Genomic DNA, 23,432 nt, shown 5'->3' on the forward strand with positions numbered 1-23,432 from the left:
AGCCCACACGGTATAGTTCGTTGTAGTTTACATTGGAAATTGAACGGAAGATGGCCCGTTCTCTTTCCCCATTGGCGGCGGCGGTGGAGTCGTATCACCCATGGCTACTCAAACCCAACTTGTTTGAATAAAGTAACAACTGAACGAACTATGCTATCGACAATGACAACAACTTCTTTGGGAGATCAAGCCAACTTGTTCGGTCAACCACGATAACAACTTCTTCAGGATATCAAACCAACTTGTTCGATCGAGACACCTTCTTTGTTGGCCGCTAATTATCACGTTCTTGAACCGAGCTCTGATACCAATTCAAGAATGATAAGCGATAATAACGCACAACTTATAAATAACCGACTTATATTATAACCAGAAAATATAACTCAAAAAACTAATTACAATAACTTTAGTTGTGATGGTGGTGATTGTTGTGTTTGTTGTTGTTGTATTTAACACTAACTTTGTACATCTATTTATACTAGTAACCCAACTTGGTCACCAAGCATAATATGTGGTCACCACTCAACTTGGCCACCAAGGTGAACTTGGGCAACAAGGTCAACTTGGCCAACAAGGTGAACTTGGCCACCAAGCATATGGAATGTTTCATAATACCCCGTAGACTTTAACCGACTTGTTAAAACCTCTTAGGCCCGGTTCACCGACTTGTGACCCGGAATAGAAATTAATCCAACACTTACTCACCTTCCGCCATGGCCTCTCGCATGATGTCGTTGATTGACAACTTGTGGACCATTCTCGAGAAGAACCGACAACAACCCGTGCTTCTTAACGCCCAATTAGGTTTAGCTCCTCCACCACCGCTACTTGCTCGCCCACCACTATTATGCCATGAACCGCCATTGCCACCGCCATCGAAACCGTTTGCTTCAAAACCCTTCCTACACCAAATTCACCCATCAATAACCATAAAAAGGATCCATCGTCAACACAAACCAAACCCCAACCCGGCACCAAAACAGTCACCTGTTTCCAAAAAACACACCCGCGGGCACCACAAAATCAACAACCAAAACTGCCTCAAAACGAACCTATTCTACCATCTTGTTACCGCCAAAAACATCACCCAAACCAATTCCCAAATCGACCCTACATAGCACCTATCGACACCACAAACCAACTTGCAAAACCACCCGTGAGCCTACCGAAAATTGCCATCACAACAGCCCACACAACAACCGAAATTATCCATTGACCAACACTGAACCGAAGGGAAATACCGGAACATGTGAATGGCAACCACCATGTCGGTTCGTTTTAACATCTCCGAATTCCATTGGACGAGTCGAATGGCGACCGCCATGGAGATATATCTTCATCCTTGAGGACAAGGACATTTTCGAGGGGTAGGCATTGATACGTGCCTAACTGCATGTCCACAATCCTGCGTAGCTAACATGCACATTCACAACGTGGCCCTATATTAACCAATTTATTTAACTTCCATGTTTACATATTTCCTTATTATTAGTAGTAATGGTTTAGTGGTAGTTTATTTTATTTTTCTTGTAAGCCTATAAAATGGCATCATTGTTGAGTTAGAAGAAGGGAAGAAAAATGTTGCAACGTTAGTCTTGTTCTTCTCTTATTTCTTTGGAGCTTGATCCACTTAACGGATTAACTATCTTGGGAGATTGACCATCTCGAATCGGTCTCTATCAATTAACTACAAAAGATCAAGTTATATATATTTGAAACGAAACATATTTAAACCCTTAGCAAGGATCTAAGGGCCGGCCGGATACAAAGATACGATTACAATAAGACATTTAGATCTATTTTTCACTCAAATTGCGACTGTTCTTTGATGTTCCACATGAACTTAAAGCTCAATGGCTCAATGCCCTTTGTTGTTGAAGACTTTATATCATTCATACACAATCATAACCTCCAACATGTACCCACGAAATAGTATCAAACAGTTTCTTACTATTCTTCGATCCGCTTTATATCTCTCCATGTTTCACCATTTCCTTAATCGAGTTATTTACTTAATATATAAATAAACCTTTACATTATTAAATTTATTTGAAATGTCCGCATTATTTTGCTTGAAATGTTCTCAGTGGGTGAGTAAAAAGCGTTGGCATATCACAACCATGTGGACGATAATGGTTCCACTTTTCACACTCACTAAAGCATGTAAATATCTCACAAGGGTTCTACAAGAAAAAAAACAAATGGTGAGGTAGAAGGTTAAGATTGTATAAAATGAATATGAATTTATTAATATAATAACCAAGTAAATGATAAAATGTATAATTAAATTGAATGAATGAATAAATAAATAAATAAATTATATAATTTGTTAAAAGAATCTAAAAAAAACCTTGTATCGATTAACAGAAGCAACAACTTGTTGCCCTCTTCCCCCTTTGCAACTAGTGTCGTGACATGTAATGATGCAAAAGGCATCTTCTGCCGGTTTCGTTGGCATTAATGCGGTTACAATTTTTATAGAAAAATAATAATAATAAATTTAATAGTTGAATAAATTGATTGTGAAGGATATTTGCAAATTACCCCAACTTACTATATTTATCATTTATAATACGGAGTAGCAAATAAGCTAAGATAAATCATATGAGGCAAAAAGATAATAAATCACAATAATCTAAATTTTACGAAAAATCATATTCAAGTTAACAGATATCTAAAATCATTATACTGCAGACGCTAGTTATCAGAGGGGAATTATTAACATTAAAAAATTTAGACAGATTTATTTCTAGTATGGACTTCACAACTCTAGCTAAGTTTATATGCATCTTGAGAAATTCCTATGCGTTTTTGTAACGGGACTTTAGGGTTACATTAATGACGTTGTGTAAGATTGTACTCCGTATATTTTAATTTGCATCCATTATCTACTTGTTACTGGTTTTGTTTTGTTATATATTTTTGTATACCTTGGTATTGGACTTTTAGTTTTACTACACACGTGATAAGAATGAGTGAATAACCCACTTTGAACTCATTGTTGTTATTTCTCCTTAGCTATTAATAACATGGTCGATACTTAGTACTTAGTAGTATTTGATTAGAAGCTTATTTGGAAGATAGTGTTATATATGCTTCATTCTTGCATGTATCTAACTTTGTATGACATTCTATTTTGACTATGATACTCAAAATTCCCTACCTATGAGGTACCATAGGCTTGTTATCACAACATTAGTGACATGACATTATTCGTAATTTTTATCAGTGTGAGCAATTTAAATATATAGGTTTATTAAATGTAATAATCTAAACTTTGGCCTATTGGCCGATATTAATCTCAATTTAAGAAATTCCCTAAAATAATCCTAGCTTTCACTCTGTTGGTCTCCACTGAGTCTTTTCTTAACAGGAACTAACCCAGTTAGTTTTAAGACAAAATATGTCATTTCTACAAATTTAGGGGGATAAACGAAAAATGTAAATTAACTTAATAACTCAATGACACAGGCGCAACCACCACCGCGGTCGCCGCCACCGACACCGCGACCCTCGACACTGCCACCACCACCACCACGACCGCCGTCGTCGACATCGTCACCACCACCATTGCGGCCTCCGCCACCGGTGGTGGCGGTGGAGGCAATGGCAGAGGTCGTGGCGGTAATGGCGGTGTCGACGGTGGCGGTCATGGTGGTGGTGGCGGTGGTGGTGTCGAGGGTCGTGGTGTCGGTGGCGGCGACCGCGGTGGTGGTGGCGCCTGTGTCATTGAGTTATTAAGTTAATTTACATTTTTCGTTTGTCCCACTCAATTTGTAGAAATGATATATTTTGCCCTAAAACTAACTGGGTTAGTTCCTGTTAAGAAAAGACTCAGTAGAGTCCAATAGAGTGAAAGTTGGGATTATTCTAGGGAATTTCTTAAGTTGGGATTAATATCGGCCAATAGACCAAAGTTTGGATTATTAAAATCCAATAAACCAAATATATACTCACGCAAGCAGTTGATTAATTTTGATAGAAGGTTTATGGATTGATCATACTTAATGAGATATGTGTGTGCTCTTGTGAATGATTATACGTTCCCATAACCCATCATACATTTTTGATGTACTATGGTATCCAATTCGTGTGCACTTGTCGTTTTCCCTACAATTATAACAAAACATCCCAAACAAATTAAACCTTGGAGTTTTGTCACTTACAAAATGATTGTACTCGATCTACAATCTCACTTTTTGTTGTGTTAATGCTTGGTCTATAAACATGACCTTCATTATTAAGCTTATATATTGGAGCATCTAAACAATGAACCCATTGATTTTTTTTTTCTTTTTTTGGGATCTACCTATGAACTTATCACTTTTTTCTTCCCAAACATTCATTTGGTCTATTTTGGAAAACTATTGAAACCACATGTGTAGAGGTGAGTTTGAGATGATACCGACACCAATCTCGATCCTAAAATTTGAAAATATTTGATACCGGTATTTCATGCAAAATTCGGGAAATACCGGTATCATACCAATACAAAGCTCAAAACTTGGTACCAGTACCGGTATGATACCGAATCGATACCGGTATCTGTTTTGTTCATCCATATACTTTAATAGTAATTTAAAAGAACCCATCAAATAGTTGTACGTATTGTGTTCATTAGAAGCCTAACTTTGCTATCGAGTTGTCATTTTTTTAATATTATTTTTACACAGCAATTCCGTACATGTGTTTACGTAAATCAACGTGAATGAGTTACATAACAACTTCCAATATATGTCCAAATCTCTCGGCTTAAATTGATACCTTAAACCCCACGAAGGCACGAATCCACTATGTTGTTCAAATATTATATAAAACTTATCATATTTAATACATGATATTGCGGAATCAATATCTTAAAAATTACAAAGAGACATCAAAGTTGTGTATACAAGTCCATACAATAAAAATAAAATTAAATACTAATTATTATAAATTTTCTACGTGAATAACTACGAAACTGTGTTAGATAAAACGAATTATAGTTTACACTATGAAAATAAGTCCAAGTTCCCAATTTTTTTTAAACAAAAGCTATAATATTTGTGTAAAATATAATATGTAAAAAATCATTTTTGTTCCGTTTTCGAAGCATTACAATAGTCGAAGCTAACCGAACACCGGATGCTCATGAATCATGCCATTTTCCAGGATTATATTATATTTCAGGTTGTTGCTACAAAGTCTCTTGCTTCTACAATGGCGGATCTAGAACTAAATTCCAGGAGTAACCTAATTTTTTTTGTTTTCATCATACATTCATGTAAAAAAAAAGACGATAACATATAAAGTTAAACACGCCTACCTAATAAATGATCTCTCCTCTTTGGCATTTGATAGCTTGAAATCGAGTCATTACATCGTCTTCCATTACTTTATCAAATGTTTCTCTTTCGACCGCACAAATTAGAGCATTGTTCAAATAATCGTCACCCATTCGATTGCGTAAATCGGTATTGATAAGCTTCAATTTAGAAAAATATCTTTCAACGGTTGCGGTTGCAACCGGTAAAACCAACGCTAACTGTCAACCATCCGAGCATGTTCTTTTAAAGCATCTGGTTTACTCCAATTACAAAGCCTTCAGTTGAAAAAGTATCTCTTCCATCTTGATTACCAACAGTTTCTTTAAACAAGTAGCAACATAAGCAATATGCTTTGTCTACTTTTATGCTATACTCTAACCATTGATATTTGCTTTGAATGGAAAGTTATGATTTCTTGGTTGAAAAGCCTTTTTAACAAGATAATGTCGTCTTATGTCATCTCTTTGATTAGGGTGATAACTAGCAATAGGTGGCCTATCAAATGGATCCAAATGAAGATCATTCAAATCAATTGTATGTGGAATTGAAGGACTTGAAGTTGAAGGAATGTTTAGACCAATATTATCATCATCATCTTGTTCTTGCACATCATTACCAATATTTGGACTTCCATCAACGTCGTCAAACTCTTGAAATTTTCCTTTAAAAAATTTGCCAATAAGAACTTGTTTAGGATGTGGTTTCATCTTCAAAGTTCCAAATACCCTAATGGCCTAATTATATAAGAAAATAAGAGTTAAAGTCTTAATTATAAACAAAGACAATAACTAAAATTAACAACCAAACCCTAACCTAAAGTCCAATTTCATCTCTTTTACATATAACTATATAAACCCTCAAATAAAAAAAACAAACAAGAACAAAACCTTTGAAGAAGGGGTCGGCGGACAGCGGTGGTGACTGGAGAAAGGGCCGGCGAACGGCGGTGGTGGCTGAAGAAGGGGCCGGCGGTGGTGGCTGGAGTGATGGTTGGTCTGGATATGGTGGGAGCTGAGACCAGGACCAGAGGGAGGGAGAGGGAGGGATCGATGGTAATTGTTTTATTATATTATTTTTTTGGTTTTATTTATTTAAGTTGCGTGGGCTTTTATCTAATGTGTGGGCTTTTAACTAATGTGTGGACTTATCAAAATCTTTGAGGGGTAACCTAGTTTTTGTTTAAGGGTAATCCGATATATAAAACGACGAAAATAAAAAAAATTTACACTACGGAATGGAAGTTGAGGGGTAACCCGGGTTACCCCTGCCTATACCATATGTCCGCCACTGCCAGTCTTAGTCTACGGTCAAATTGTGGAAAATCTTTGATGGTATAAAAACATTCACAGGAGAACACTACATTTAAGAAGGTGGTTACCTTTCATGAATCATGCCATTTTCCAGGACGAAGCTTTCTTTATAAGAAGGTGGTTACCTTTTCCGTCATAACGTGTTTTGGGCGCTTAATGATAGTGTATGAGAGGAGAACTTCATAGTTAAGCTACTCAAATGTGAGTAGTATCAGAATATGTGACCTCTTGGAAGTCTCCACGTGGACAACCAAAAGCAAATCCGTGAATCAGACAACACTATGGTGCGACGATAGCCGAGTTGTTACTCATTTTGAGCCTAACTTTGAGAAATAACAAGTTTAGAATATTCGGTTTTAGCTTTGTAACATTTATGGGATTAAACACTAATGCTTGTTTTTTTTAACAAGTTTAAGATATGCAATAACAGTATTGTAAACATTACACCCTTTTTGACAACCACATGATTTATACACACACCATTTTAAAATGCAAAGTCTTATCAAATATCAAAAGATGATATGAAAGCATGCTTCAGTAGTACTATTGAGGGATTACAGATGATACATCGGAATAAATACAACTTTAAGGTACAATATAGGAAACAAATAGGATAGATAAACGAATAAATCGAACAATTTGAATTTAAATGATACCTTATTATATCCTTAATATGCCCCGCAAGATGGCCCAATCAGTGAATAAGTCCAATCTTAGAAAGATTCGATTGTAACATAGCGTTAAATGATGGCTTTATTAGAACATGTGCACGTTGATCATCACCATCAATATGAGTACCTCGAAGTAAACCGACTTGTACCATCTCACAAACGAAATTGAAATCTAAAGCTTAGATGTTTCTTTCTTGAATGGAACACATGATTAGCTACATAATGTGTAGCTCCAAGATTGTATGTTTGATGGCATTACTGAATCCAAGTTCTAATAAATAAAAAAAAGGATAACCACTGTATTTCAGAAGTGGTAGATGACTAGATGCCATAGCTCGGAATTCAACCTCGGTAGTGAACCTGTCTCAATAATAACAATAATCATACACAAAGTTACAAAACTAGAAAATTTAAAGGTATGGGTCGATGTGGGTTAATGTCTTAAAGAAAAGTGGCAGGTTCGAATTGAAAAAGGTTTTGGATTGGAACGAGATCGGCTTAGGTTTTGGCTCGGATGAGGTTTCGTGCCGACACGAGTTTTCGCACTAGATGGGTTGGTTTTCGGTTTCTTTCGAGTTTTCACACTGGACGGGTCGATTTCGGATTCGGTTTCGGTTTCATTTTAGTCGGGGTTTTTCAGTTTTATTTCTGTTCAGTTTCAGTTTTTTTAGTATCGTTTTGATTTGTTTTCGGTTTCAATCAATTCGATTCGATTTTGGTTTTTTGTTTCGTTTTCGTCGGCTTTTCAGTTTCTGCTAATTTCTCGGGTTTTTTTATGAAAGAGGATAACAAAGGAAACATTTTAGTTTTTTTTTTTACTTTTGTTTTATATTTTGAGTTATTATTTTTTTATTGATTGTTTTATTTTTTTTAGGTTTCTTAATCTTATTATAAACCTCAAAAAAAAAAATAATAATAACTCAAAATATAAAACAAAAACAAAAAAGGTAAAAAAACTAAAACGTTTCGTCTTTTGTCTCTGTTAAAAAAAAAATTCACCTGAAACTCGTTCTGACCTGAACCCTTTGACCCTAACTCGCTCCGACGAGAATCAAAACAACATTTTTTTTAATTAACCCAATCCGACATTAACATGTTCCAACCATTGACCCATTCCAATCCATGACCCGTTTCAACCCATGATTGTGTTAACCCAACCCATTTACCACTCACAAAGTGACAAAACTAAAAAAGTTTTCTTTATCGCGTGGCAACACATAGAAAAAGTTAAAAGGCAAAACACGTGGAAAGCGGGTCCAACTAACGTAACGTGGTGGGTACATATCATAACATATACCGTTAAAAGTCAAACGTTGACCGACTATGTGGCTTGTCTTTGTTTCCCGAATTATCCAGCTTACACTCTGCTCCAATCTCAATAATAATATCATCCAATCATCTGTATCTATCCATCTACACATTCGCATTTAATTTCTTATGATTTCATCAAAACCCTAGCTAGCTAATCGCCTTCACACTCTCCAATGTCTCTGCTTCAAGCTTCCAATTACGCTGTTTTCTACCAATCATCATGTTCCAGAAGCTTATTATCGAGCCACAGATCAATTATTAACACTCCAATGTGCTCGTCGTTTTGGGGAAAAGAGCTTTGTGTGACCAACGAGAGCTTGGTTGATGGAAACTTGGGGAGAATTAGAGGAATTAGGGTTTTAGCGATGTCTGCTTCGACGAACCCTAGGTTTAAGATGAATTTGAATGAGTATATGGTTACCTTAGAGAAACCGTTAGGGATTCGGTTTGCTTTGTCTTTAGATGGCAAGATCTTGGTTCATTCCATGAAGAAAGGGGTAGGTATTTATTTTATCTGCAAACTAGGGGTGTGCATCGGTCGGTTTGGTTATTCGGTTTTAAGCTAAAACCGTCCGGTTTCAGTGTTTCCAGTTCGGTTCGCTTTCGTTTTTTTTTGTTTTGGCATTTTGGTTTTAAAATTTTGGGCCTAAATGTTTATATAATGAATTCCAACATGCATTTATACCTTACGACACTTTTGGTTTCCTAGGCCTGAAGCCGTTGAACTACATAGCCGAGTTCAAAAGGTTATGCATATATCAATGTAGTTTTTAAAAGATTTGGTTTTGCAATTTAAAAAGGGGTGGCAACGCAGCTTGTTGCCCGTTTACCTTATATTTCGATGTAAACACTACTTTTTATATAAGGTTGGGTTAGTTAATTGATTATTAGTTATTACATGTTTTGGCTGAAATATTCGAGTTAAACTATATATTAAACTGTTATAAATTACTGCAAATTAAAAATCTATAAGTTCGGTTCGGTTTTAGTTACACGAAAAACCGAAACTGAACAGAAAATTTGGTTTTTATGAAAACGTAAAACCAAACCGTCGGTTTTTGTTTCAGTTTCGGGTTCTTTTTTTGGTTTCATGCACGCCCCAATCTGTAACAATGGCGTTTATTACTGCATTTTTTGAGTTTGTATAATTTTGTGCCAATTTTTTTTTGTAGGGAAATGCTGAGAAATCCAGAATAATAATGGTGGGTGACACTCTAAAGAAGGCAAGCGCATCTTCTGGCGGTAGTCTTATTGAGATTAAAGACTTCAGTGATGCAGAGTACTTGCATACACCTTTTATTTAACTTAAGATCACATGCTAGATTATTACATTTGCATACCACGATGCAACCATATGAAACTAAACCTTGTAATATGTTTTATTCAGATGTGATTTTGATTACAGTTTTGGTTCTTGTAGGAAGATGATGTTAGAGAAATCGGGACTTTGTAGTCTCGTTCTCGAAAGACCTTTTTCGCCTTTTCCGATTCAACATCTGCATCACAAAAGTGATCTTGATGTCCAGTTTAACCGTGGCCGGGTTCCTGTTGCCACTTGGAACAAATCGATACTGACATCAAGTTTGCAAGCGTCTTCTGAGGGTAATGGGAATCCAGGGTTTATAGTGTTCACCCCGAGATTTTCAACCCCGAAAGGTTGGAATCTTTTGATCAACCAAAACGGACAACCTCGTGGCAGGATACAAAAGAATATTCCTGATGAACCGTTTACTCAACTTGTCACCATTTTCTCTGATCAAGAATCTGGTGATGATTGGTCACATGGAAGCTTTCCACTTGAGGAGTATATTAAAGCACTCGATTGTTCTAAAGGAGAACTTTATTATGATCATTCTCTTGGTATGCGTTATAGCAAGGTGAGATGTCCAGATTATTTATTTGCAGTAATATCAATTTAAACAGTTTGTTGTGATGTGTAACGCTAATTGATATGAATTTTTAATCTTGCAGATTACAGATCAAATGTACGTAGGGTCATGCATACAAACTGAAGAAGATATAGAAACTTTGGCTAATGTTGCAGTAAGCACTACCAAACTTGTTAAATCACTATAATATTATATTATTTTTATCATGAAAAAATGGTGGATATTTGCACCAGGGAGTCACTGCTGTACTAAATTTCCAAGGTGGAAATGAAGCAGAAAATTGGGAAATTGATTCAAAGGCAATCAACGAGTCATGCCAACAGAATAATATTCTTATGATCAACTATCCAATAAGGTAATCAAAAGTTTGCTTTGATGCCATTTGTGTTGCACTCGTTATCTGTATGCTAACTGCTTCCACAAATAATTTCCTTTTGCATGGAAAGAGACTCATTTGACTTGAGGAGCAAGCTTCCATTTTGTGTGGGTCTTCTTTTACGGTTGCTGAAAAAGAATCATTGTGTTTATGTTACTTGCACCACAGGTCTTGACCGGTCTCCCACCTGTGTGGTTGCATACCTCCATTGGATGACAGATACTTCACTTCACGCAGCCTACAACTATGTATCTGGATTGCACAAATGTCGTCCTGACAGGTTCTTGATTCATAATCTTGCAAACGATATGATCATTAGTTGTAAATTATGCTGAATTATGTATAATCCTACTTAATTGAATGTTTAATACAGACCAGCAATTGCTTGGGCAACATGGGATCTCATAGCAATGGTGGAAAATGGAAAACATGATGGACCTGCAACTCATTCTGTGACGTTTGTATGGAATGGGCATGAGGTTATTAATGACTTTTCATTTTTTTCTACATATTTAACGATTATTTAACAGTTATGATAATATTCGTTTTGCTAATACGTGTTACATTACAGGGAGAGAATGTAGAATTGATTGGAGATTTTAGTAATTGGAAAGAACCAATTAAAGCAGCCCACAAAGGCGGCCCAAGATATGAAGCTGAGGTTCGCCTTGCACAAGGGAAGTAAGTTACTTGCATTTCAAGTCATTAAACATTCAATATTGGTATTTTAGCAGCCTTATATCCACCAAGAGTTTGCTTATACTTCATATAACAGGTATTATTACAAGTTCATAGTTAATGGCGATTGGCGGCATTCAACATCTTCACCAACTGAAAGGGATGACAGGGGAAACCTTAACAATATTCTTGAGGTTGGTGCAACTGCAAATGTTCGGCCTTCTATTCAATTACCAAAAAAGGTATATATTTGTATTTCAGAATATTCAAAAAAGAGGGAACCGTGTATAGATGTTCTCATGCATATCATATTTGTTTTAGGATGCAAATATTGTGAAAGTGATTGAGAGACCGTTGACAGAAAACGAGAGGTTCATGTTAGCAAAAGCAGCTCGATGTGTTGCATTCTCTGTCTGTCCCATAAGACTGGCTCCTAAATAGTTTCACATCTACCATACCATACAATTTCTTTAAAAACAACCATTGGCCAAAGTCAACCAAATTTGCTTGTTGAGACTTGGGTCACCCACTCATCATATACGGATCATTATTAACTCTGTGCCGTTGATGAAGAATACTACTGCAAATCAACAGAGGCTGGTGTTTTATTCAAGCTCAAGAATCTTAATGATGATGGCATCTTTGGCAATGTGGCCTGTCGGCTGATTCAGATGATTTACCATTGATTGTAGACATTCCCACTGGTTAACTGGTATTTTCTCTCTGTTGTTTATTTTGTTCAATGGAAATATAACATTAATACGTACATATATACGTGTCATATATGTAAACAGACATACATAAATGTATTATTACTAGACCAAGTTTGCTTGGGTCTGCCTTTGTTGTAGTTCATAGTGCTGGCTGCAATATGATTCAAGTCTATTAGTTGTGTAAATTGTCATTTTGGGACTATCTTTCATTCTTATTTATTCAAGTTCCTTTTAGGGTTAGCAAATTGTCCATTCATCACACTTTTGTTGGAATATATGAACTATATATGTACAATTAGGGAAGTTAATGTCATACGTTTTTGTGAGTCTAGAAAGTCAACATTAACCTATAATTTGGGATGATAACATGAATGGACATGGTGCTACTGATTCTAAACAGCAAGTCCCCAATAATAAAGACTTTAATTTCTTTCCACAGTACAAAACTGTTGATAACTAGATTTCAGCAAATACCACTAGTAACCAATACATGACATGGAACATTTTTCTTCAATAAAATTCACATCTATCTTAAATGTGTAACTAACAAGCAAACTAAAATGCATATTAATTTTAAACATACTTGACATACATTTCTTTCTCTCCAAAAAGGAGTTCAACTATTTCTTTAAAACAAGTACAACGCGGGACTAAATAAAAACCAAAAAGATCCCTAAAAGTAAGAAGAAAAAACTAACATGATCATAAAATTGTACCCAAGGGTCTTAGTTCCTTGGGAACTGCATCAAAGTTTCCAGAATCCACATTGGATTGTAGCAATGTCCTGGATCCACTTTTCCAGTGAATCCCCTCCGCTAGATGCTCCTTGTTCGGTGTCAGCATTACAAAATTTGGATCTGCCCTTTGATAACTGCAATTATGGCTTATTGTTAAAACAAACTAGCCCAATCAACCAATGTGTAAGCATGTGAATACGCAATGAACACAAACCTTGCTTCTCTAACATTGTCAACACAAACACTAAATCCATATGATGTTTTTCCAACCATTCGATCTCTTATAGCTGCCAAAATCAAAATAAATCATATCATATCCACATTATTATTAGCAACTTCGATGTTGGTTGCCATATTTCTTGGTTACCTGACATGCTAAAAGTGAAAGAAGGTTTCCACCATGACTTGAAAGCTAAACAAAATGATGAACCAAGAGGCCCCGCTTTTGCCTAAAAGAGAAAACAGTTAGGATTCCAAATGGCGCACATGTAGATAGGTGAACAATGGAAAATGGTCAGTGACTACCTTAACCATGATATTCTTGTTGGCTTGCCAAGATGCAGCAACATTAAAGGTTGAATCTTGCATGTTGTTTGATGTCTTTTCATCATTAATTCTGTCATAAGATTTGAAAACTCAGATCCCTTATTTGGAACGTTAGTAGATGAATTTTTTTCATTTACATCGCACAAATTTACCTTGTTTGCAACTCAAACCCAAAGTCTATATAATTTGTGATTCCAACAACTTCATTATCTTCAAAAGGATTTTTCACCTACACAATCGTGATATACGGCTTAATAGCTTATATCAGCTTCAACTTACAGACAAAAGCCACATGGACACACAGATTAATTACCCTTCTTTGGACCACCACATGTTGATAAAATGAGGCTATGAACTGCAGAATGAATATTATTAAATTAGTAAAAGCACAAAATGAAACAATGATAAGGTAAGAAACATTAGCCAGCCAGTGGCAAACCTGTGAATTCTGTGCAAGTTCAAGACCAAAATTGAATGACGGGCTTAGTGGGCTGCCGGTTCCAAGCCCATAGCCAATGGCGTAATTCCAATTTTTTAAATTTGCATACCTTGCATCTTCCTTCTTCTCAACTTTCAACCAACGGGAATGTGTCAAGTTTCAAATTTATCAGTAAACGAGTATGCAAAAAATAACACACTTTTGTTCTTTAAAAAATGAACTTACATTTGGGGTCAAACTGCACACCAACAGTTAACCTTCCTAACTTGCTCACCAACCATGCAGACTTAGGAAGTTCATCTCTCACTCCAATAAAAACATAATTATAAAAAAAATGGCCCAAAAATTCTGCAAATGTAAACTGATAGAAATTATGTACATGAATATGGCATAAGCGTAGCTCCAAGTGATACATTCGATGACCCATATCTCAAACCAATCAACCCATAATCTTCTGAAGATACTCTGCACAATCATTATCAAGATTAAGAAAGTTGAATAAGGTAACATGTTTAACTTTTGTAACAAAGATGAACAAACCTCTTCTTTTGAAGCACAGGTAATATACCAAATGCTCCGAGCCCATATTTTGGATAGTATGCACATGCTCTCATGAGTAGAACCCTGAAAATTTAATCATAAATAATTTTTTTAGAAAATTCAACTTGTTAGAGAAAAAGGAGAAAAACTGCTACTTACGGATCAGAACTGGATACAAATAGGTCAGCAAAGGTGTGAGGATCATCAACATCACTGTGAGAATCATAAGATTTATAATTCAAACATAATGTCAGGATATCTAAATTGAGAAACAGAATGAGATTACAAACTCTTTCAATACCTTTGCAAGCGAAATAATGCATTACCAACCGTCGTCTCTTTGGTGTTCGAGTCAAGTGGACCTGAAACCTGAATGGGGGGCTAAGGAAATACTTTATCATCATTTTCTATAGAATTTAACTTGACTGCGAAATGAAACCTGAATGCTGGAGATAAGAAAACTCTTCATTGTCATTTTTTTATATAATTCAATTTGACTCCAATCATAACAAATTAACAATAGATCTAAAAAAATAACTCTGTCATAAGAAAGTCTCATGTAAATTAGTCACTTTATTTCTTTCATAAGGAAATTGTAAGGAATCTAACTTTTTTATGAAGATTAAAGGTTTAAAAATGCAAACTTCACACATTTGAAGGCAAACTCGATTTAAAAAGACGAGTGAGGCAATCAGAATATGCATCAGGGGCAAACTCTTGGTCAAAATTAGGTTTTTCATGATGTAATTCAGAAAGGGGTAGCGGCACAGCTTGTTTCCCGTTTGCATTCTGTTTTGATGTAAACACTGCTTATTAACTAATATAAAACATTTATTTTTGAAAAAAAGAATAAAAACAAAAGCTTTCCACAGTATTCAATATATCTTTATTAAAGAGTGTATAAAAACCGAATGCATAGAAGTATAAACTATGGAATTCAAAAACACATGTGAAAAATGCAGTAAATCAAACAACTAAAGGGAAGATAGTAACAAAATGCATAATAAATAAAGGCAGTGGAATGGTATTGAGGGGGATACAGTAGCAATAAGATCAACATGAGGATCGTCAGTGGGCTTAAGCATAAGCTTAGTACTAAAATGATTAGCAACTTCATAATAATCATGGAAAAGACATCTTAGAGGTAGCTTCCCAAACAGAAGGTTATACGGTGACTCTGGTGCGAGCAGCAAGTGGAGGATAGTCGAAGAGCGACCATAGGCGGTGGAGGAGCTTGCTTCATCCATGACCATAAGTAATTAATTACCCATAGTCTCAATTTCTACAAATGTATTTGTTTGTTAGAAATTTTAAATACTTTATTCAAAAAACGACTTCTTGCTTATTTAAGTAACAACTACTCAACTTATTTTATCCAGGTGTTGTAGCGAAGCAGGATTTTGTGACAAATTTTTTGATTATCAAAGTTGAGGGGAAAAAAGTAAAGATGTAAACGAAAAGGACCAAAGATTAATTACCAAAGTTCAGTGACCAAAAAAAGTAAAACTTAAGTCGTGAAGCAAAAAATGTATATATCAAACTATTGTGGTAAAAACATAGTTTACAAGTCACCTTAAATTAATACATATAACTATTCGGAAGCTAAACCTGCCCCACACGTTTTGAAGGGGTTGTGTAATTTGTAAGGCCCTGTAACTCTGTTTCAAAAAGGTTGCTTCTTATGTTTTTTCATATATATGTTTATTACCCATTATGCATTTGTTTCTCATTTTTTATTTAACACCTTTAATTCATAATATTTATAAACCAAACTTGTTTTTTTACGAAAATTTTCATTTTTTTTAACTTTATACATAGAACTCAACAGCTCGATATATAACAATAAGTTGGTAGCTATTAATAATAATAAAAAAACAATATTCTTAACTAGTGTAATACTACACTTCTCAAACCAAAACAAATGTGGTTTTACACCAATGAAATATGAAAGGAAATACACCTCTTTTAAGTTTTAACTATGTAAAAATCATACCTACTCATTAGATTTAAGGTACGCATAGCAATTTCTAAACTTAAAAATTGTTTATTACTCTTAAGCAAAACCGCTATAAACATATTAAAGAATAAAAGTGCTTATTACTCTTTAAAAAACAACTAAGAACATAATAAAGAGTACTAATAACCTCATTACAAACCTTTCATGACCAACTTACCTATTTGTATATATGCATTGTTCTTTTGATAATGCTGCCTTAGTTTCAAGATTTTAATCAAACATCAGTTTGACCCAAACCTGTTTGACACGTTACCTGGCCCACCTGTTTTTTCAGGCTTACACATCACAAACACACACACTTCTGAAAATGCAAGAAAAAAGTGAGGCTCCTCTTACTGTAGATGTGCATAAACAACCCGAAGGATGTGCTTACAAACCCGGACATACATTTGGATGAATATACATACACATACAAACATGGATTGCTATCTAAATAGAGAGAGAGAGACGAGTTTATTAATCAACCGTCAAGCAGGAACTCAAGTGACAAATCTTTCTTGCTTCGATCCCTGCCCGCGTCTTTCAATAACTGCGCCAGTCTTCTCTTCTCATCGTCCACATCAGAACTCGCTGTTCCTAACTTCTCCTCTCTCATCCCCACAACATATTCCAGTATCTCTATTGCATCATCCCACCTGCAAGTCACAAAGCATTCATCTTTATTATAATGACAACACAAACAACAAAACCATATTAACTGTTTTTAAACCATTCATAATATTAATTACCTGCCCATTGCATCATATGTTCCAGCAAGATTACTGTAAACCCCAAGTGTATCCGGATGATGAGGCCCGTATTCCACCTCCAATACACTCTTCGCTTCTTCAAAAAGATCAGCAGCCTCGTCTAACAAATCTATCTGAACACAAGCTAATCCCATCTGGTTCAAAACATTACCAAATAAAGCCGATTTCTTCTCTGCAACTACTCTCAGTTTTGAAACAGCAACCTTAAAATAATCATACGAGTCCGAATAATTCCTCATCATGTAATACAAAACTCCCATTTGAGCCTCAACGCCTGCAATCGTGCTCAGTTGCCCTTGAACTTTCCCGAAAACCTTTAACGCCTTTTTTAATAAGTTTATTGCTGGGCTGATTTCATTCATGGATTCATAGATAGCAGCAACTTCAATGAACCCGTTACCTATTTCATCATTCGGGCTTCCTTGCATCGGCTTTTCATATATTCGCAGCGCGTTACCACAATAAGATTTCGACTCACGAAACTTTCCCATTTTGTTGTATAACTCAGCCAAACGAACGAAAACCGAAGCAACCGATGGATGGTTGTCTCCTTTTGTCGCCTTGAACACGTTTAACGCCTTTTGATAAGCGAAAACCGCTTCGTCATAACGGGCCAGAGACAAATAAGCATCACCTATACATACATCAATGGCTGCAACGTCAGCTTCTTGACCCGCTGCAGACATGGTGATACTGGCTAATACATAATGTTCAAGTGCAGCCTCGTATTCACCCTTGGCGTCACACACAAGCCCCATAAGCCTTCGGTCGGCTGCTTCTTCAACAGAAGCGGTCGACCCGTTTGCTTTGTGTATGTCAAGAGCCATTTGACATAACTTCTTGGCTTCATCAAACTCCAATGCTTGAATATGCGCTTCCGCTACATACCTACACGTTTCCCCAAACCGAGGATCCGTCACACCCAAAACCTGTCTTTGAATCCCCAAACCCGCTGTATAACATAATATCGAATTCTCAATGTATCCAAGCATCGCGTGCGTATCACCTAACTGCATACACCCTGCAAATTTAGCTAACGAGTTTTTATGACCCTCGCCCATACTCGGTATCTCAATAGAACGTTCTAGAACCGGAATCGCTTCACCATACTGGCCTAAACTACAATACAAGGCTGCTACAATATGCAAACACATGACATACTCCAAATTCGGCTTCTGAAACCGACCCGTTTCAAACGCTTTCATCGCCCTTATCCCCAATTCAAGACACTTCTTCGGGGTTTCCCCTGAAGATATCAGTTCCTGCGTTTGCTTTAACAAGTAAGGCCCTAAGTAAGCCGGATCTTCCTTCCCGTTCGACCCTTGTAACGGACTCTTTTCACTTACTCTAGGACTCGATATTCTCGGGCTCCCAAGAGGTATATTATTGTCTTGGAATGATTTGCTTTTCGTTCTTGGTTTCGGGACTTGGGGTGATCTTGGAGAACTTATACTTTTGATACTTAAAGTTTGGTTTAATTTCTTCGGAGTGGCGGTTTTTGGAGTACTGATTTTCGGAGGACTGCAAGATGGTGATTCCATGGTGTCAATCTTGATAACATTCCTTTTCGTGGTTTTATTATCGCCTTTTGCATGGTCTCCTAATGCAAGCGCGCGTAACTCAGTCTCTATTTTGATATCCTGTATTGACGTGCTTGATCCGTCTACACTTTCCAAATCGAATGCGTCACGATACAACTGCTCATACGTGTCTGCAGCTAGCGGGCTGGCTTGATCTAGATCGATTATGTCATTGTCGAGTTCTTGTGTGCTTAATGAACTCCTTGGTGGTGGTGTGATGAAGAGGTTTTTACGAGGCAAGGATAGGTTGCCGTGTGAGCTTGATTGTACCTTAGATTTCGACATCTTTATTCCAGAAAATTATTGTTTCTGCAAATGACAAATTGAAAAGCTTCCGTTAATAAAATTACACGTTCTTAGATATCGTTAAAGCGTGTTTTTTAACAACTAATATTCTACTCCTAATACCTATTACGCCACGAGATACCATTGGGCCAAATGTCGTTTAGTAGATAATATCGTTAAATCTTAAATCACATTAACCATGCGTCGATATTCATCGAGAAATTGAATTACGTACAACAACCAAAAACATATTAACAAACAAATGATATATCAATATCAACAATCAAAACATAATGTTAAAACCGAACTCGAATTCAAATTAAAATAATAATAGACAAAATGAATGACAAACCTGATACATATATCATCGGATAACCATCCGATCGCCTCCGCGTGTAATTCCGCAAGCAAACTTGAATGTGTATATATATATAAATTGGTTTAATGGGACTTCTGTGTGTTTAACTTTTTATTATTTTTTTAAGGGATGAAATGAATGTGAAATATAGAGAATAATAATAATAATAATAATAGAGAATGGATTTGAATTTGAATGTGATGATTGATCGACGACCCTCCGCAACCGTAAGCAACCACTCTCTGGTTTTGTTTTTGTTTTCTTCGGTTATTAATTTCTGGTGGGATTGGATTATTCGGATGTTTCCAGTTTGCCAAAACGGTTTTCTGTTTCTTTTCTAGATTTGTAAAATACAAAACAAATCCTCGTACGGAAACGACCGTTGAATTGTTATTTGTATTTAAATATTTTATTTTCATTATAAACTAATAATAATATTATTATTAGGGGATAATACGTCTAAGTAGTCATATTCATAATTGTAGCAAGCTAACTAATTATAGGTCACAAAAAAGTATATATACTGTTCATTTACACACAAAAAAGATATATCTATAATCTATAATATATATAAACGAGACAATAAAAATCTTATGTATCGCGATGTGATCGCTCCCTCATTTTTTGGAGTCACCAGATTTGCTTGACTTTTAAATGGAGGTTTCTCATGCATTTGACCCGAATTCACGGGTATGCGTCTCATCAAACCCATATATTTCTTAAACGTGTTATAACATCTCATTAAATTAAAAATTAATCTCATCAAATATTTTATATAAAAATCCTATAAAGTAGGGATATACTAAAAATTAATATCTGATTTATTTAAAAAAAAGTACTTATTATTTATAATTAAAAAACTAATTATTTATAATTAAAAAACCAATTTTATAGTAAAAAAAATAAACGGGTCTTGGGTCTCATCAAACACAATAGCTTTTAAACCGAGTTAGAACATCTCATTTATTTGTGAAACAATTTACATTAAACCATAAGTATATTATTAACTTTCATACAACAAAAAAATAAAATTTCAAATAAATAAATAAATATTAGAAACAAATAATATAAACAACCCCGTAATACGAGAGAATAAAAACTAGTATACATGTAAATTCCTGTACCACAAGTATATATACTAGTAGTTCTTGTATATGAACTAGACTTGTTTGTTATCTGACCATGTTTTTCATTAGATTTATTTGAATATATGCCTAGGTCCCTAAGGGTGCGGCTTCACGTCTCAGTGTGATTGGTTTACCAGACTCAAAATTAGTGTAGTGTTTGATTAATTATTGTAAAGACAGAAAAGAGAGTTTCAATGGGACTTGACCCAAAGCCTAGGGATCACACTACAATTATGGGTTTAATTTGTGTTGACAGTCGGCTTGAATAAGGTTAAAAGTATACGTTAGGATACATGTTAGTTATCGAGGTATATATGCGATGGTACCACATTGAATGTTGATATATCATCTTGTTTATCCATTGAGGTTAAAGATCGATATTTGTTAGAGGTGAGTTGGGTTGTTTTCAAGAGACATGTCTTGGTTCATAGGGTATGATTGCTTAAGACCTTATTATGAGTGGCCTCATGCGCTATACAACTTTTATATAAAAAAAGAAATATATTTTGTAAAGTAAATTATGAAGGTCATTTTTACGCTATAGATAAACCATAGAATCTATTGTATATTAATTATGTAACAAGGTTACATAAAGACTATATGTGGATAATATATATTTTTTCCTTGAACAACTAAATTTCTATCATCAGCGACACTTTTGGCCAAGATTGACCAACAGAGCTCAAACCATTTGAATATCTTAAAGATATGATAATATCAAACATGCGAATTGCTACTAAAAAGTGTCGGTAATCTATTCATGAGATGCCTTTGGTAATAGCTCATCAGCAGTGATATTGACATGTAAACTGACACTAAGTTTTGTCATTGGTTTGTCAGTGTCAACATTCGTCAATGATCCATGTTATTTTCAACGATAACTGATTAGTAAATTCTTTAACACACGTCATGTTTTTCAATGGATGGTCACTCTTTTATACTAGTAAAGTGTTAAAGTGTTTAAAGGTCTTCACAATTTTCAGCATACGTAAAAAAAAATCTTAGAAATGAGAGGTCATGTGAAATGAAATAATTCGTGAAGGCTACAAGACGACATGTATTGGAGTCTATCGATCCTTAATGGACCATGATTCAACAATATGGAGCAACTTGTTTAAGGACACTGACTTATGAGAGAATGAATAATTCCAAGGGAGCCTACACCGAATTTAGTCATTTTAAGGTTAGGAACACTCAACGTCATCTTTTCTAACCTCTTTCCTCATGTCATAATTATATTCTTAATGTGTTGGGCTGTTGGCTATTGTTTTGCCACCCTTACATTTGTTAATAACTACTCACCTTGTACATCGCATGGGACATATTGGTCGTATAATATCTAATCAAACAAACATTTCATCGCCTTTGTCACATATAAGGTTCTTCTTATTATGTGTGCCAATTATTTAATACCACACGAAATTCCTATTAATTATTTGATACGATACAATATTCTACCAAAATATATACTATATAAACTATACATTTCTTATGGTTTTTAGTTATTTTTTTCAACATCTTAGCATTTCATGACATGGTACTAGAATATATCATTGAGATAATTTTGGGGTTTTATAATCAAGTAGTTGCTACTCGTCGATGATTCATAGAGACATGAACCATTGTTCGTGCGTGTTCTCATTGGTAAAACTTATTTGTTGGGATCTTGAAAGACGCTTTGAAATGAATTATGGTTGTAGATATCCTTTTAAACTACTGAACGAAAATTGTTCACACGTATCCGTATCTCTAACATTAAAGATGACAGTATTCCTGCTAGCAAGTTCAATATGTAAAATACATAATCTCACTTGCATATGAATGGGATATACATTTATAATCATATGAAACCTTTCTCATCTCTAGTTGTCAGAAGCATTGTGAGAAAGTTGTATAGACTATCTATCTAGGATGCGTTGGGCTATATACATGATTGGCGTATCATAGTATCATACGATTTAAGTGTTCAAGACGACATTATATGATTTGATGTATAAGAAAAAACCTGTGTATACATTTATTTTAACATTAATAAAAAAAATTTATTTCGACTGAAAATTAGTACAAGAGAAATTTATGATTTGTGTGTCAGCGTGCTATATGGTTGGGGGCACTATATAGGCCTGATTCTTAATTTGAGTGATACGTGCCATCGTACTTGTCTGACGGGTTTTATTGTGTCATTCCGTCTGTTGACCGTTAATACTGTGGTGAAATTACACTTTTACCCCAAGCCTTATGTTGACTTGTTGACCTTCAATAATATAGTAAAGGGGCGCAAATCATAATTTTGTCGAAACCCCTTACCTCACGTTTTTCAATCACAAAGCCTACAATGTGAACTATGCTACTCTTTGGTTAAGTGACAAAATATAAAATATATAGTACCATCTTCATCACTTCATCTTCCCCATGACAAGTACACATAGTCAATTGGCGAAATGACACAAAAAAATCACCGTAAAAATATGATGGCACATATCACTCAAAATAGGAATTATGCTCATATTACATAGGGGCATAAATCATAATTTTCTCTTAGTATAATATTTGTAATTTAAAGAAAAAGTCATACATGTAGCATGGTTTTATACGACTACCGTGTCACCATACATTGACTAAAACCATCAGTAGGCTTAGGGCCGGCTCAACGAATGTGGAGGCCTAAATCAAAATATGATTTTGGGGTCTTTTCATGACAACTGTTAATAAAATAAATTTTGTTTACTACAATTTTTAACTAGTAACTTGTATTTTAGTAACAACTAAACATACCACCACACCAATACATTACTTTAAG

The 23,432-nt window shown here is 35.3% G+C and overlaps 2 protein-coding genes and 1 pseudogene across 2 annotated transcripts; 1 reads left to right on the forward strand and 2 right to left on the reverse strand.

Annotated features, from left to right (window-relative positions):
* Positions 1-8,479: 8,479 nt before the first annotated feature.
* LOC143588097 (phosphoglucan phosphatase LSF1, chloroplastic-like) lies at positions 8,480-12,759 on the forward strand. Its single transcript, XM_077069201.1, has 10 exons — positions 8,480-9,095; positions 9,771-9,877; positions 10,019-10,475; positions 10,570-10,641; positions 10,721-10,842; positions 10,928-11,143; positions 11,237-11,342; positions 11,435-11,544; positions 11,639-11,783; positions 11,863-12,759. Exons 1-10 carry the CDS (start codon positions 8,772-8,774, stop codon positions 11,980-11,982), a joined length of 1,779 nt encoding a protein of 592 aa, XP_076925316.1. The 5' UTR covers positions 8,480-8,771; the 3' UTR covers positions 11,983-12,759.
* A 37-nt stretch (positions 12,760-12,796) lies between these two features.
* LOC143588101 (uncharacterized) lies at positions 12,797-15,763 on the reverse strand. The gene is made up of 14 exons (XM_077069204.1): positions 15,557-15,763; positions 15,168-15,305; positions 14,818-14,897; positions 14,676-14,729; positions 14,517-14,600; positions 14,356-14,441; positions 14,202-14,282; positions 13,977-14,107; positions 13,851-13,892; positions 13,690-13,766; positions 13,517-13,607; positions 13,359-13,440; positions 13,206-13,278; positions 12,797-13,125 (listed from the first exon to the last, which is right to left on the reverse strand). Exons 1-14 carry the CDS (start codon positions 15,761-15,763, stop codon positions 12,957-12,959), a joined length of 1,395 nt encoding a protein of 464 aa, XP_076925319.1. The 3' UTR covers positions 12,797-12,956.
* A 1,337-nt stretch (positions 15,764-17,100) lies between these two features.
* On the reverse strand, positions 17,101-19,227 carry LOC143588104 (protein KINESIN LIGHT CHAIN-RELATED 2 pseudogene; annotated as a pseudogene).
* Between the last annotated feature and the right edge of the window lie 4,205 nt (positions 19,228-23,432).

The sequence above is a fragment of the Bidens hawaiensis genome, unplaced genomic scaffold (genome assembly GCF_021521415.1).
Source record: "Bidens hawaiensis isolate Kalapana, Puna unplaced genomic scaffold, B.hawaiensis_p1.1 tig00035986_1, whole genome shotgun sequence".
Taxonomy (NCBI): Eukaryota; Viridiplantae; Streptophyta; class Magnoliopsida; order Asterales; family Asteraceae; genus Bidens; species Bidens hawaiensis.

What these genes read in the sequence shown, in the direction of transcription:
- LOC143588097 (XM_077069201.1), top strand. Translation starts at nt 8,772, where the DNA reads ATGTCTCTGCTTCAAGCTTCCAATTACGCTGTTTTCTACCAATCATCA. An exon ending in TTGGTATGCGTTATAGCAAG is followed by an intron (nt 10,476 to 10,569) that starts GTGAGATGTCCA and finishes TTAATCTTGCAG; the next exon opens with ATTACAGATCAAATGTACGT. An exon ending in TTGTATGGAATGGGCATGAG is followed by an intron (nt 11,343 to 11,434) that starts GTTATTAATGAC and finishes GTTACATTACAG; the next exon opens with GGAGAGAATGTAGAATTGAT.
- LOC143588101 (XM_077069204.1), bottom strand. Translation starts at nt 15,763, where the DNA reads ATGGATGAAGCAAGCTCCTCCACCGCCTATGGTCGCTCTTCGACTATC. An exon ending in AATCGAGTTTGCCTTCAAAT is followed by an intron (nt 14,898 to 15,167) that starts GTGTGAAGTTTG and finishes GTATTTCCTTAG; the next exon opens with CCCCCCATTCAGGTTTCAGG. An exon ending in GCATTATTTCGCTTGCAAAG is followed by an intron (nt 14,730 to 14,817) that starts GTATTGAAAGAG and finishes TGATTCTCACAG; the next exon opens with TGATGTTGATGATCCTCACA.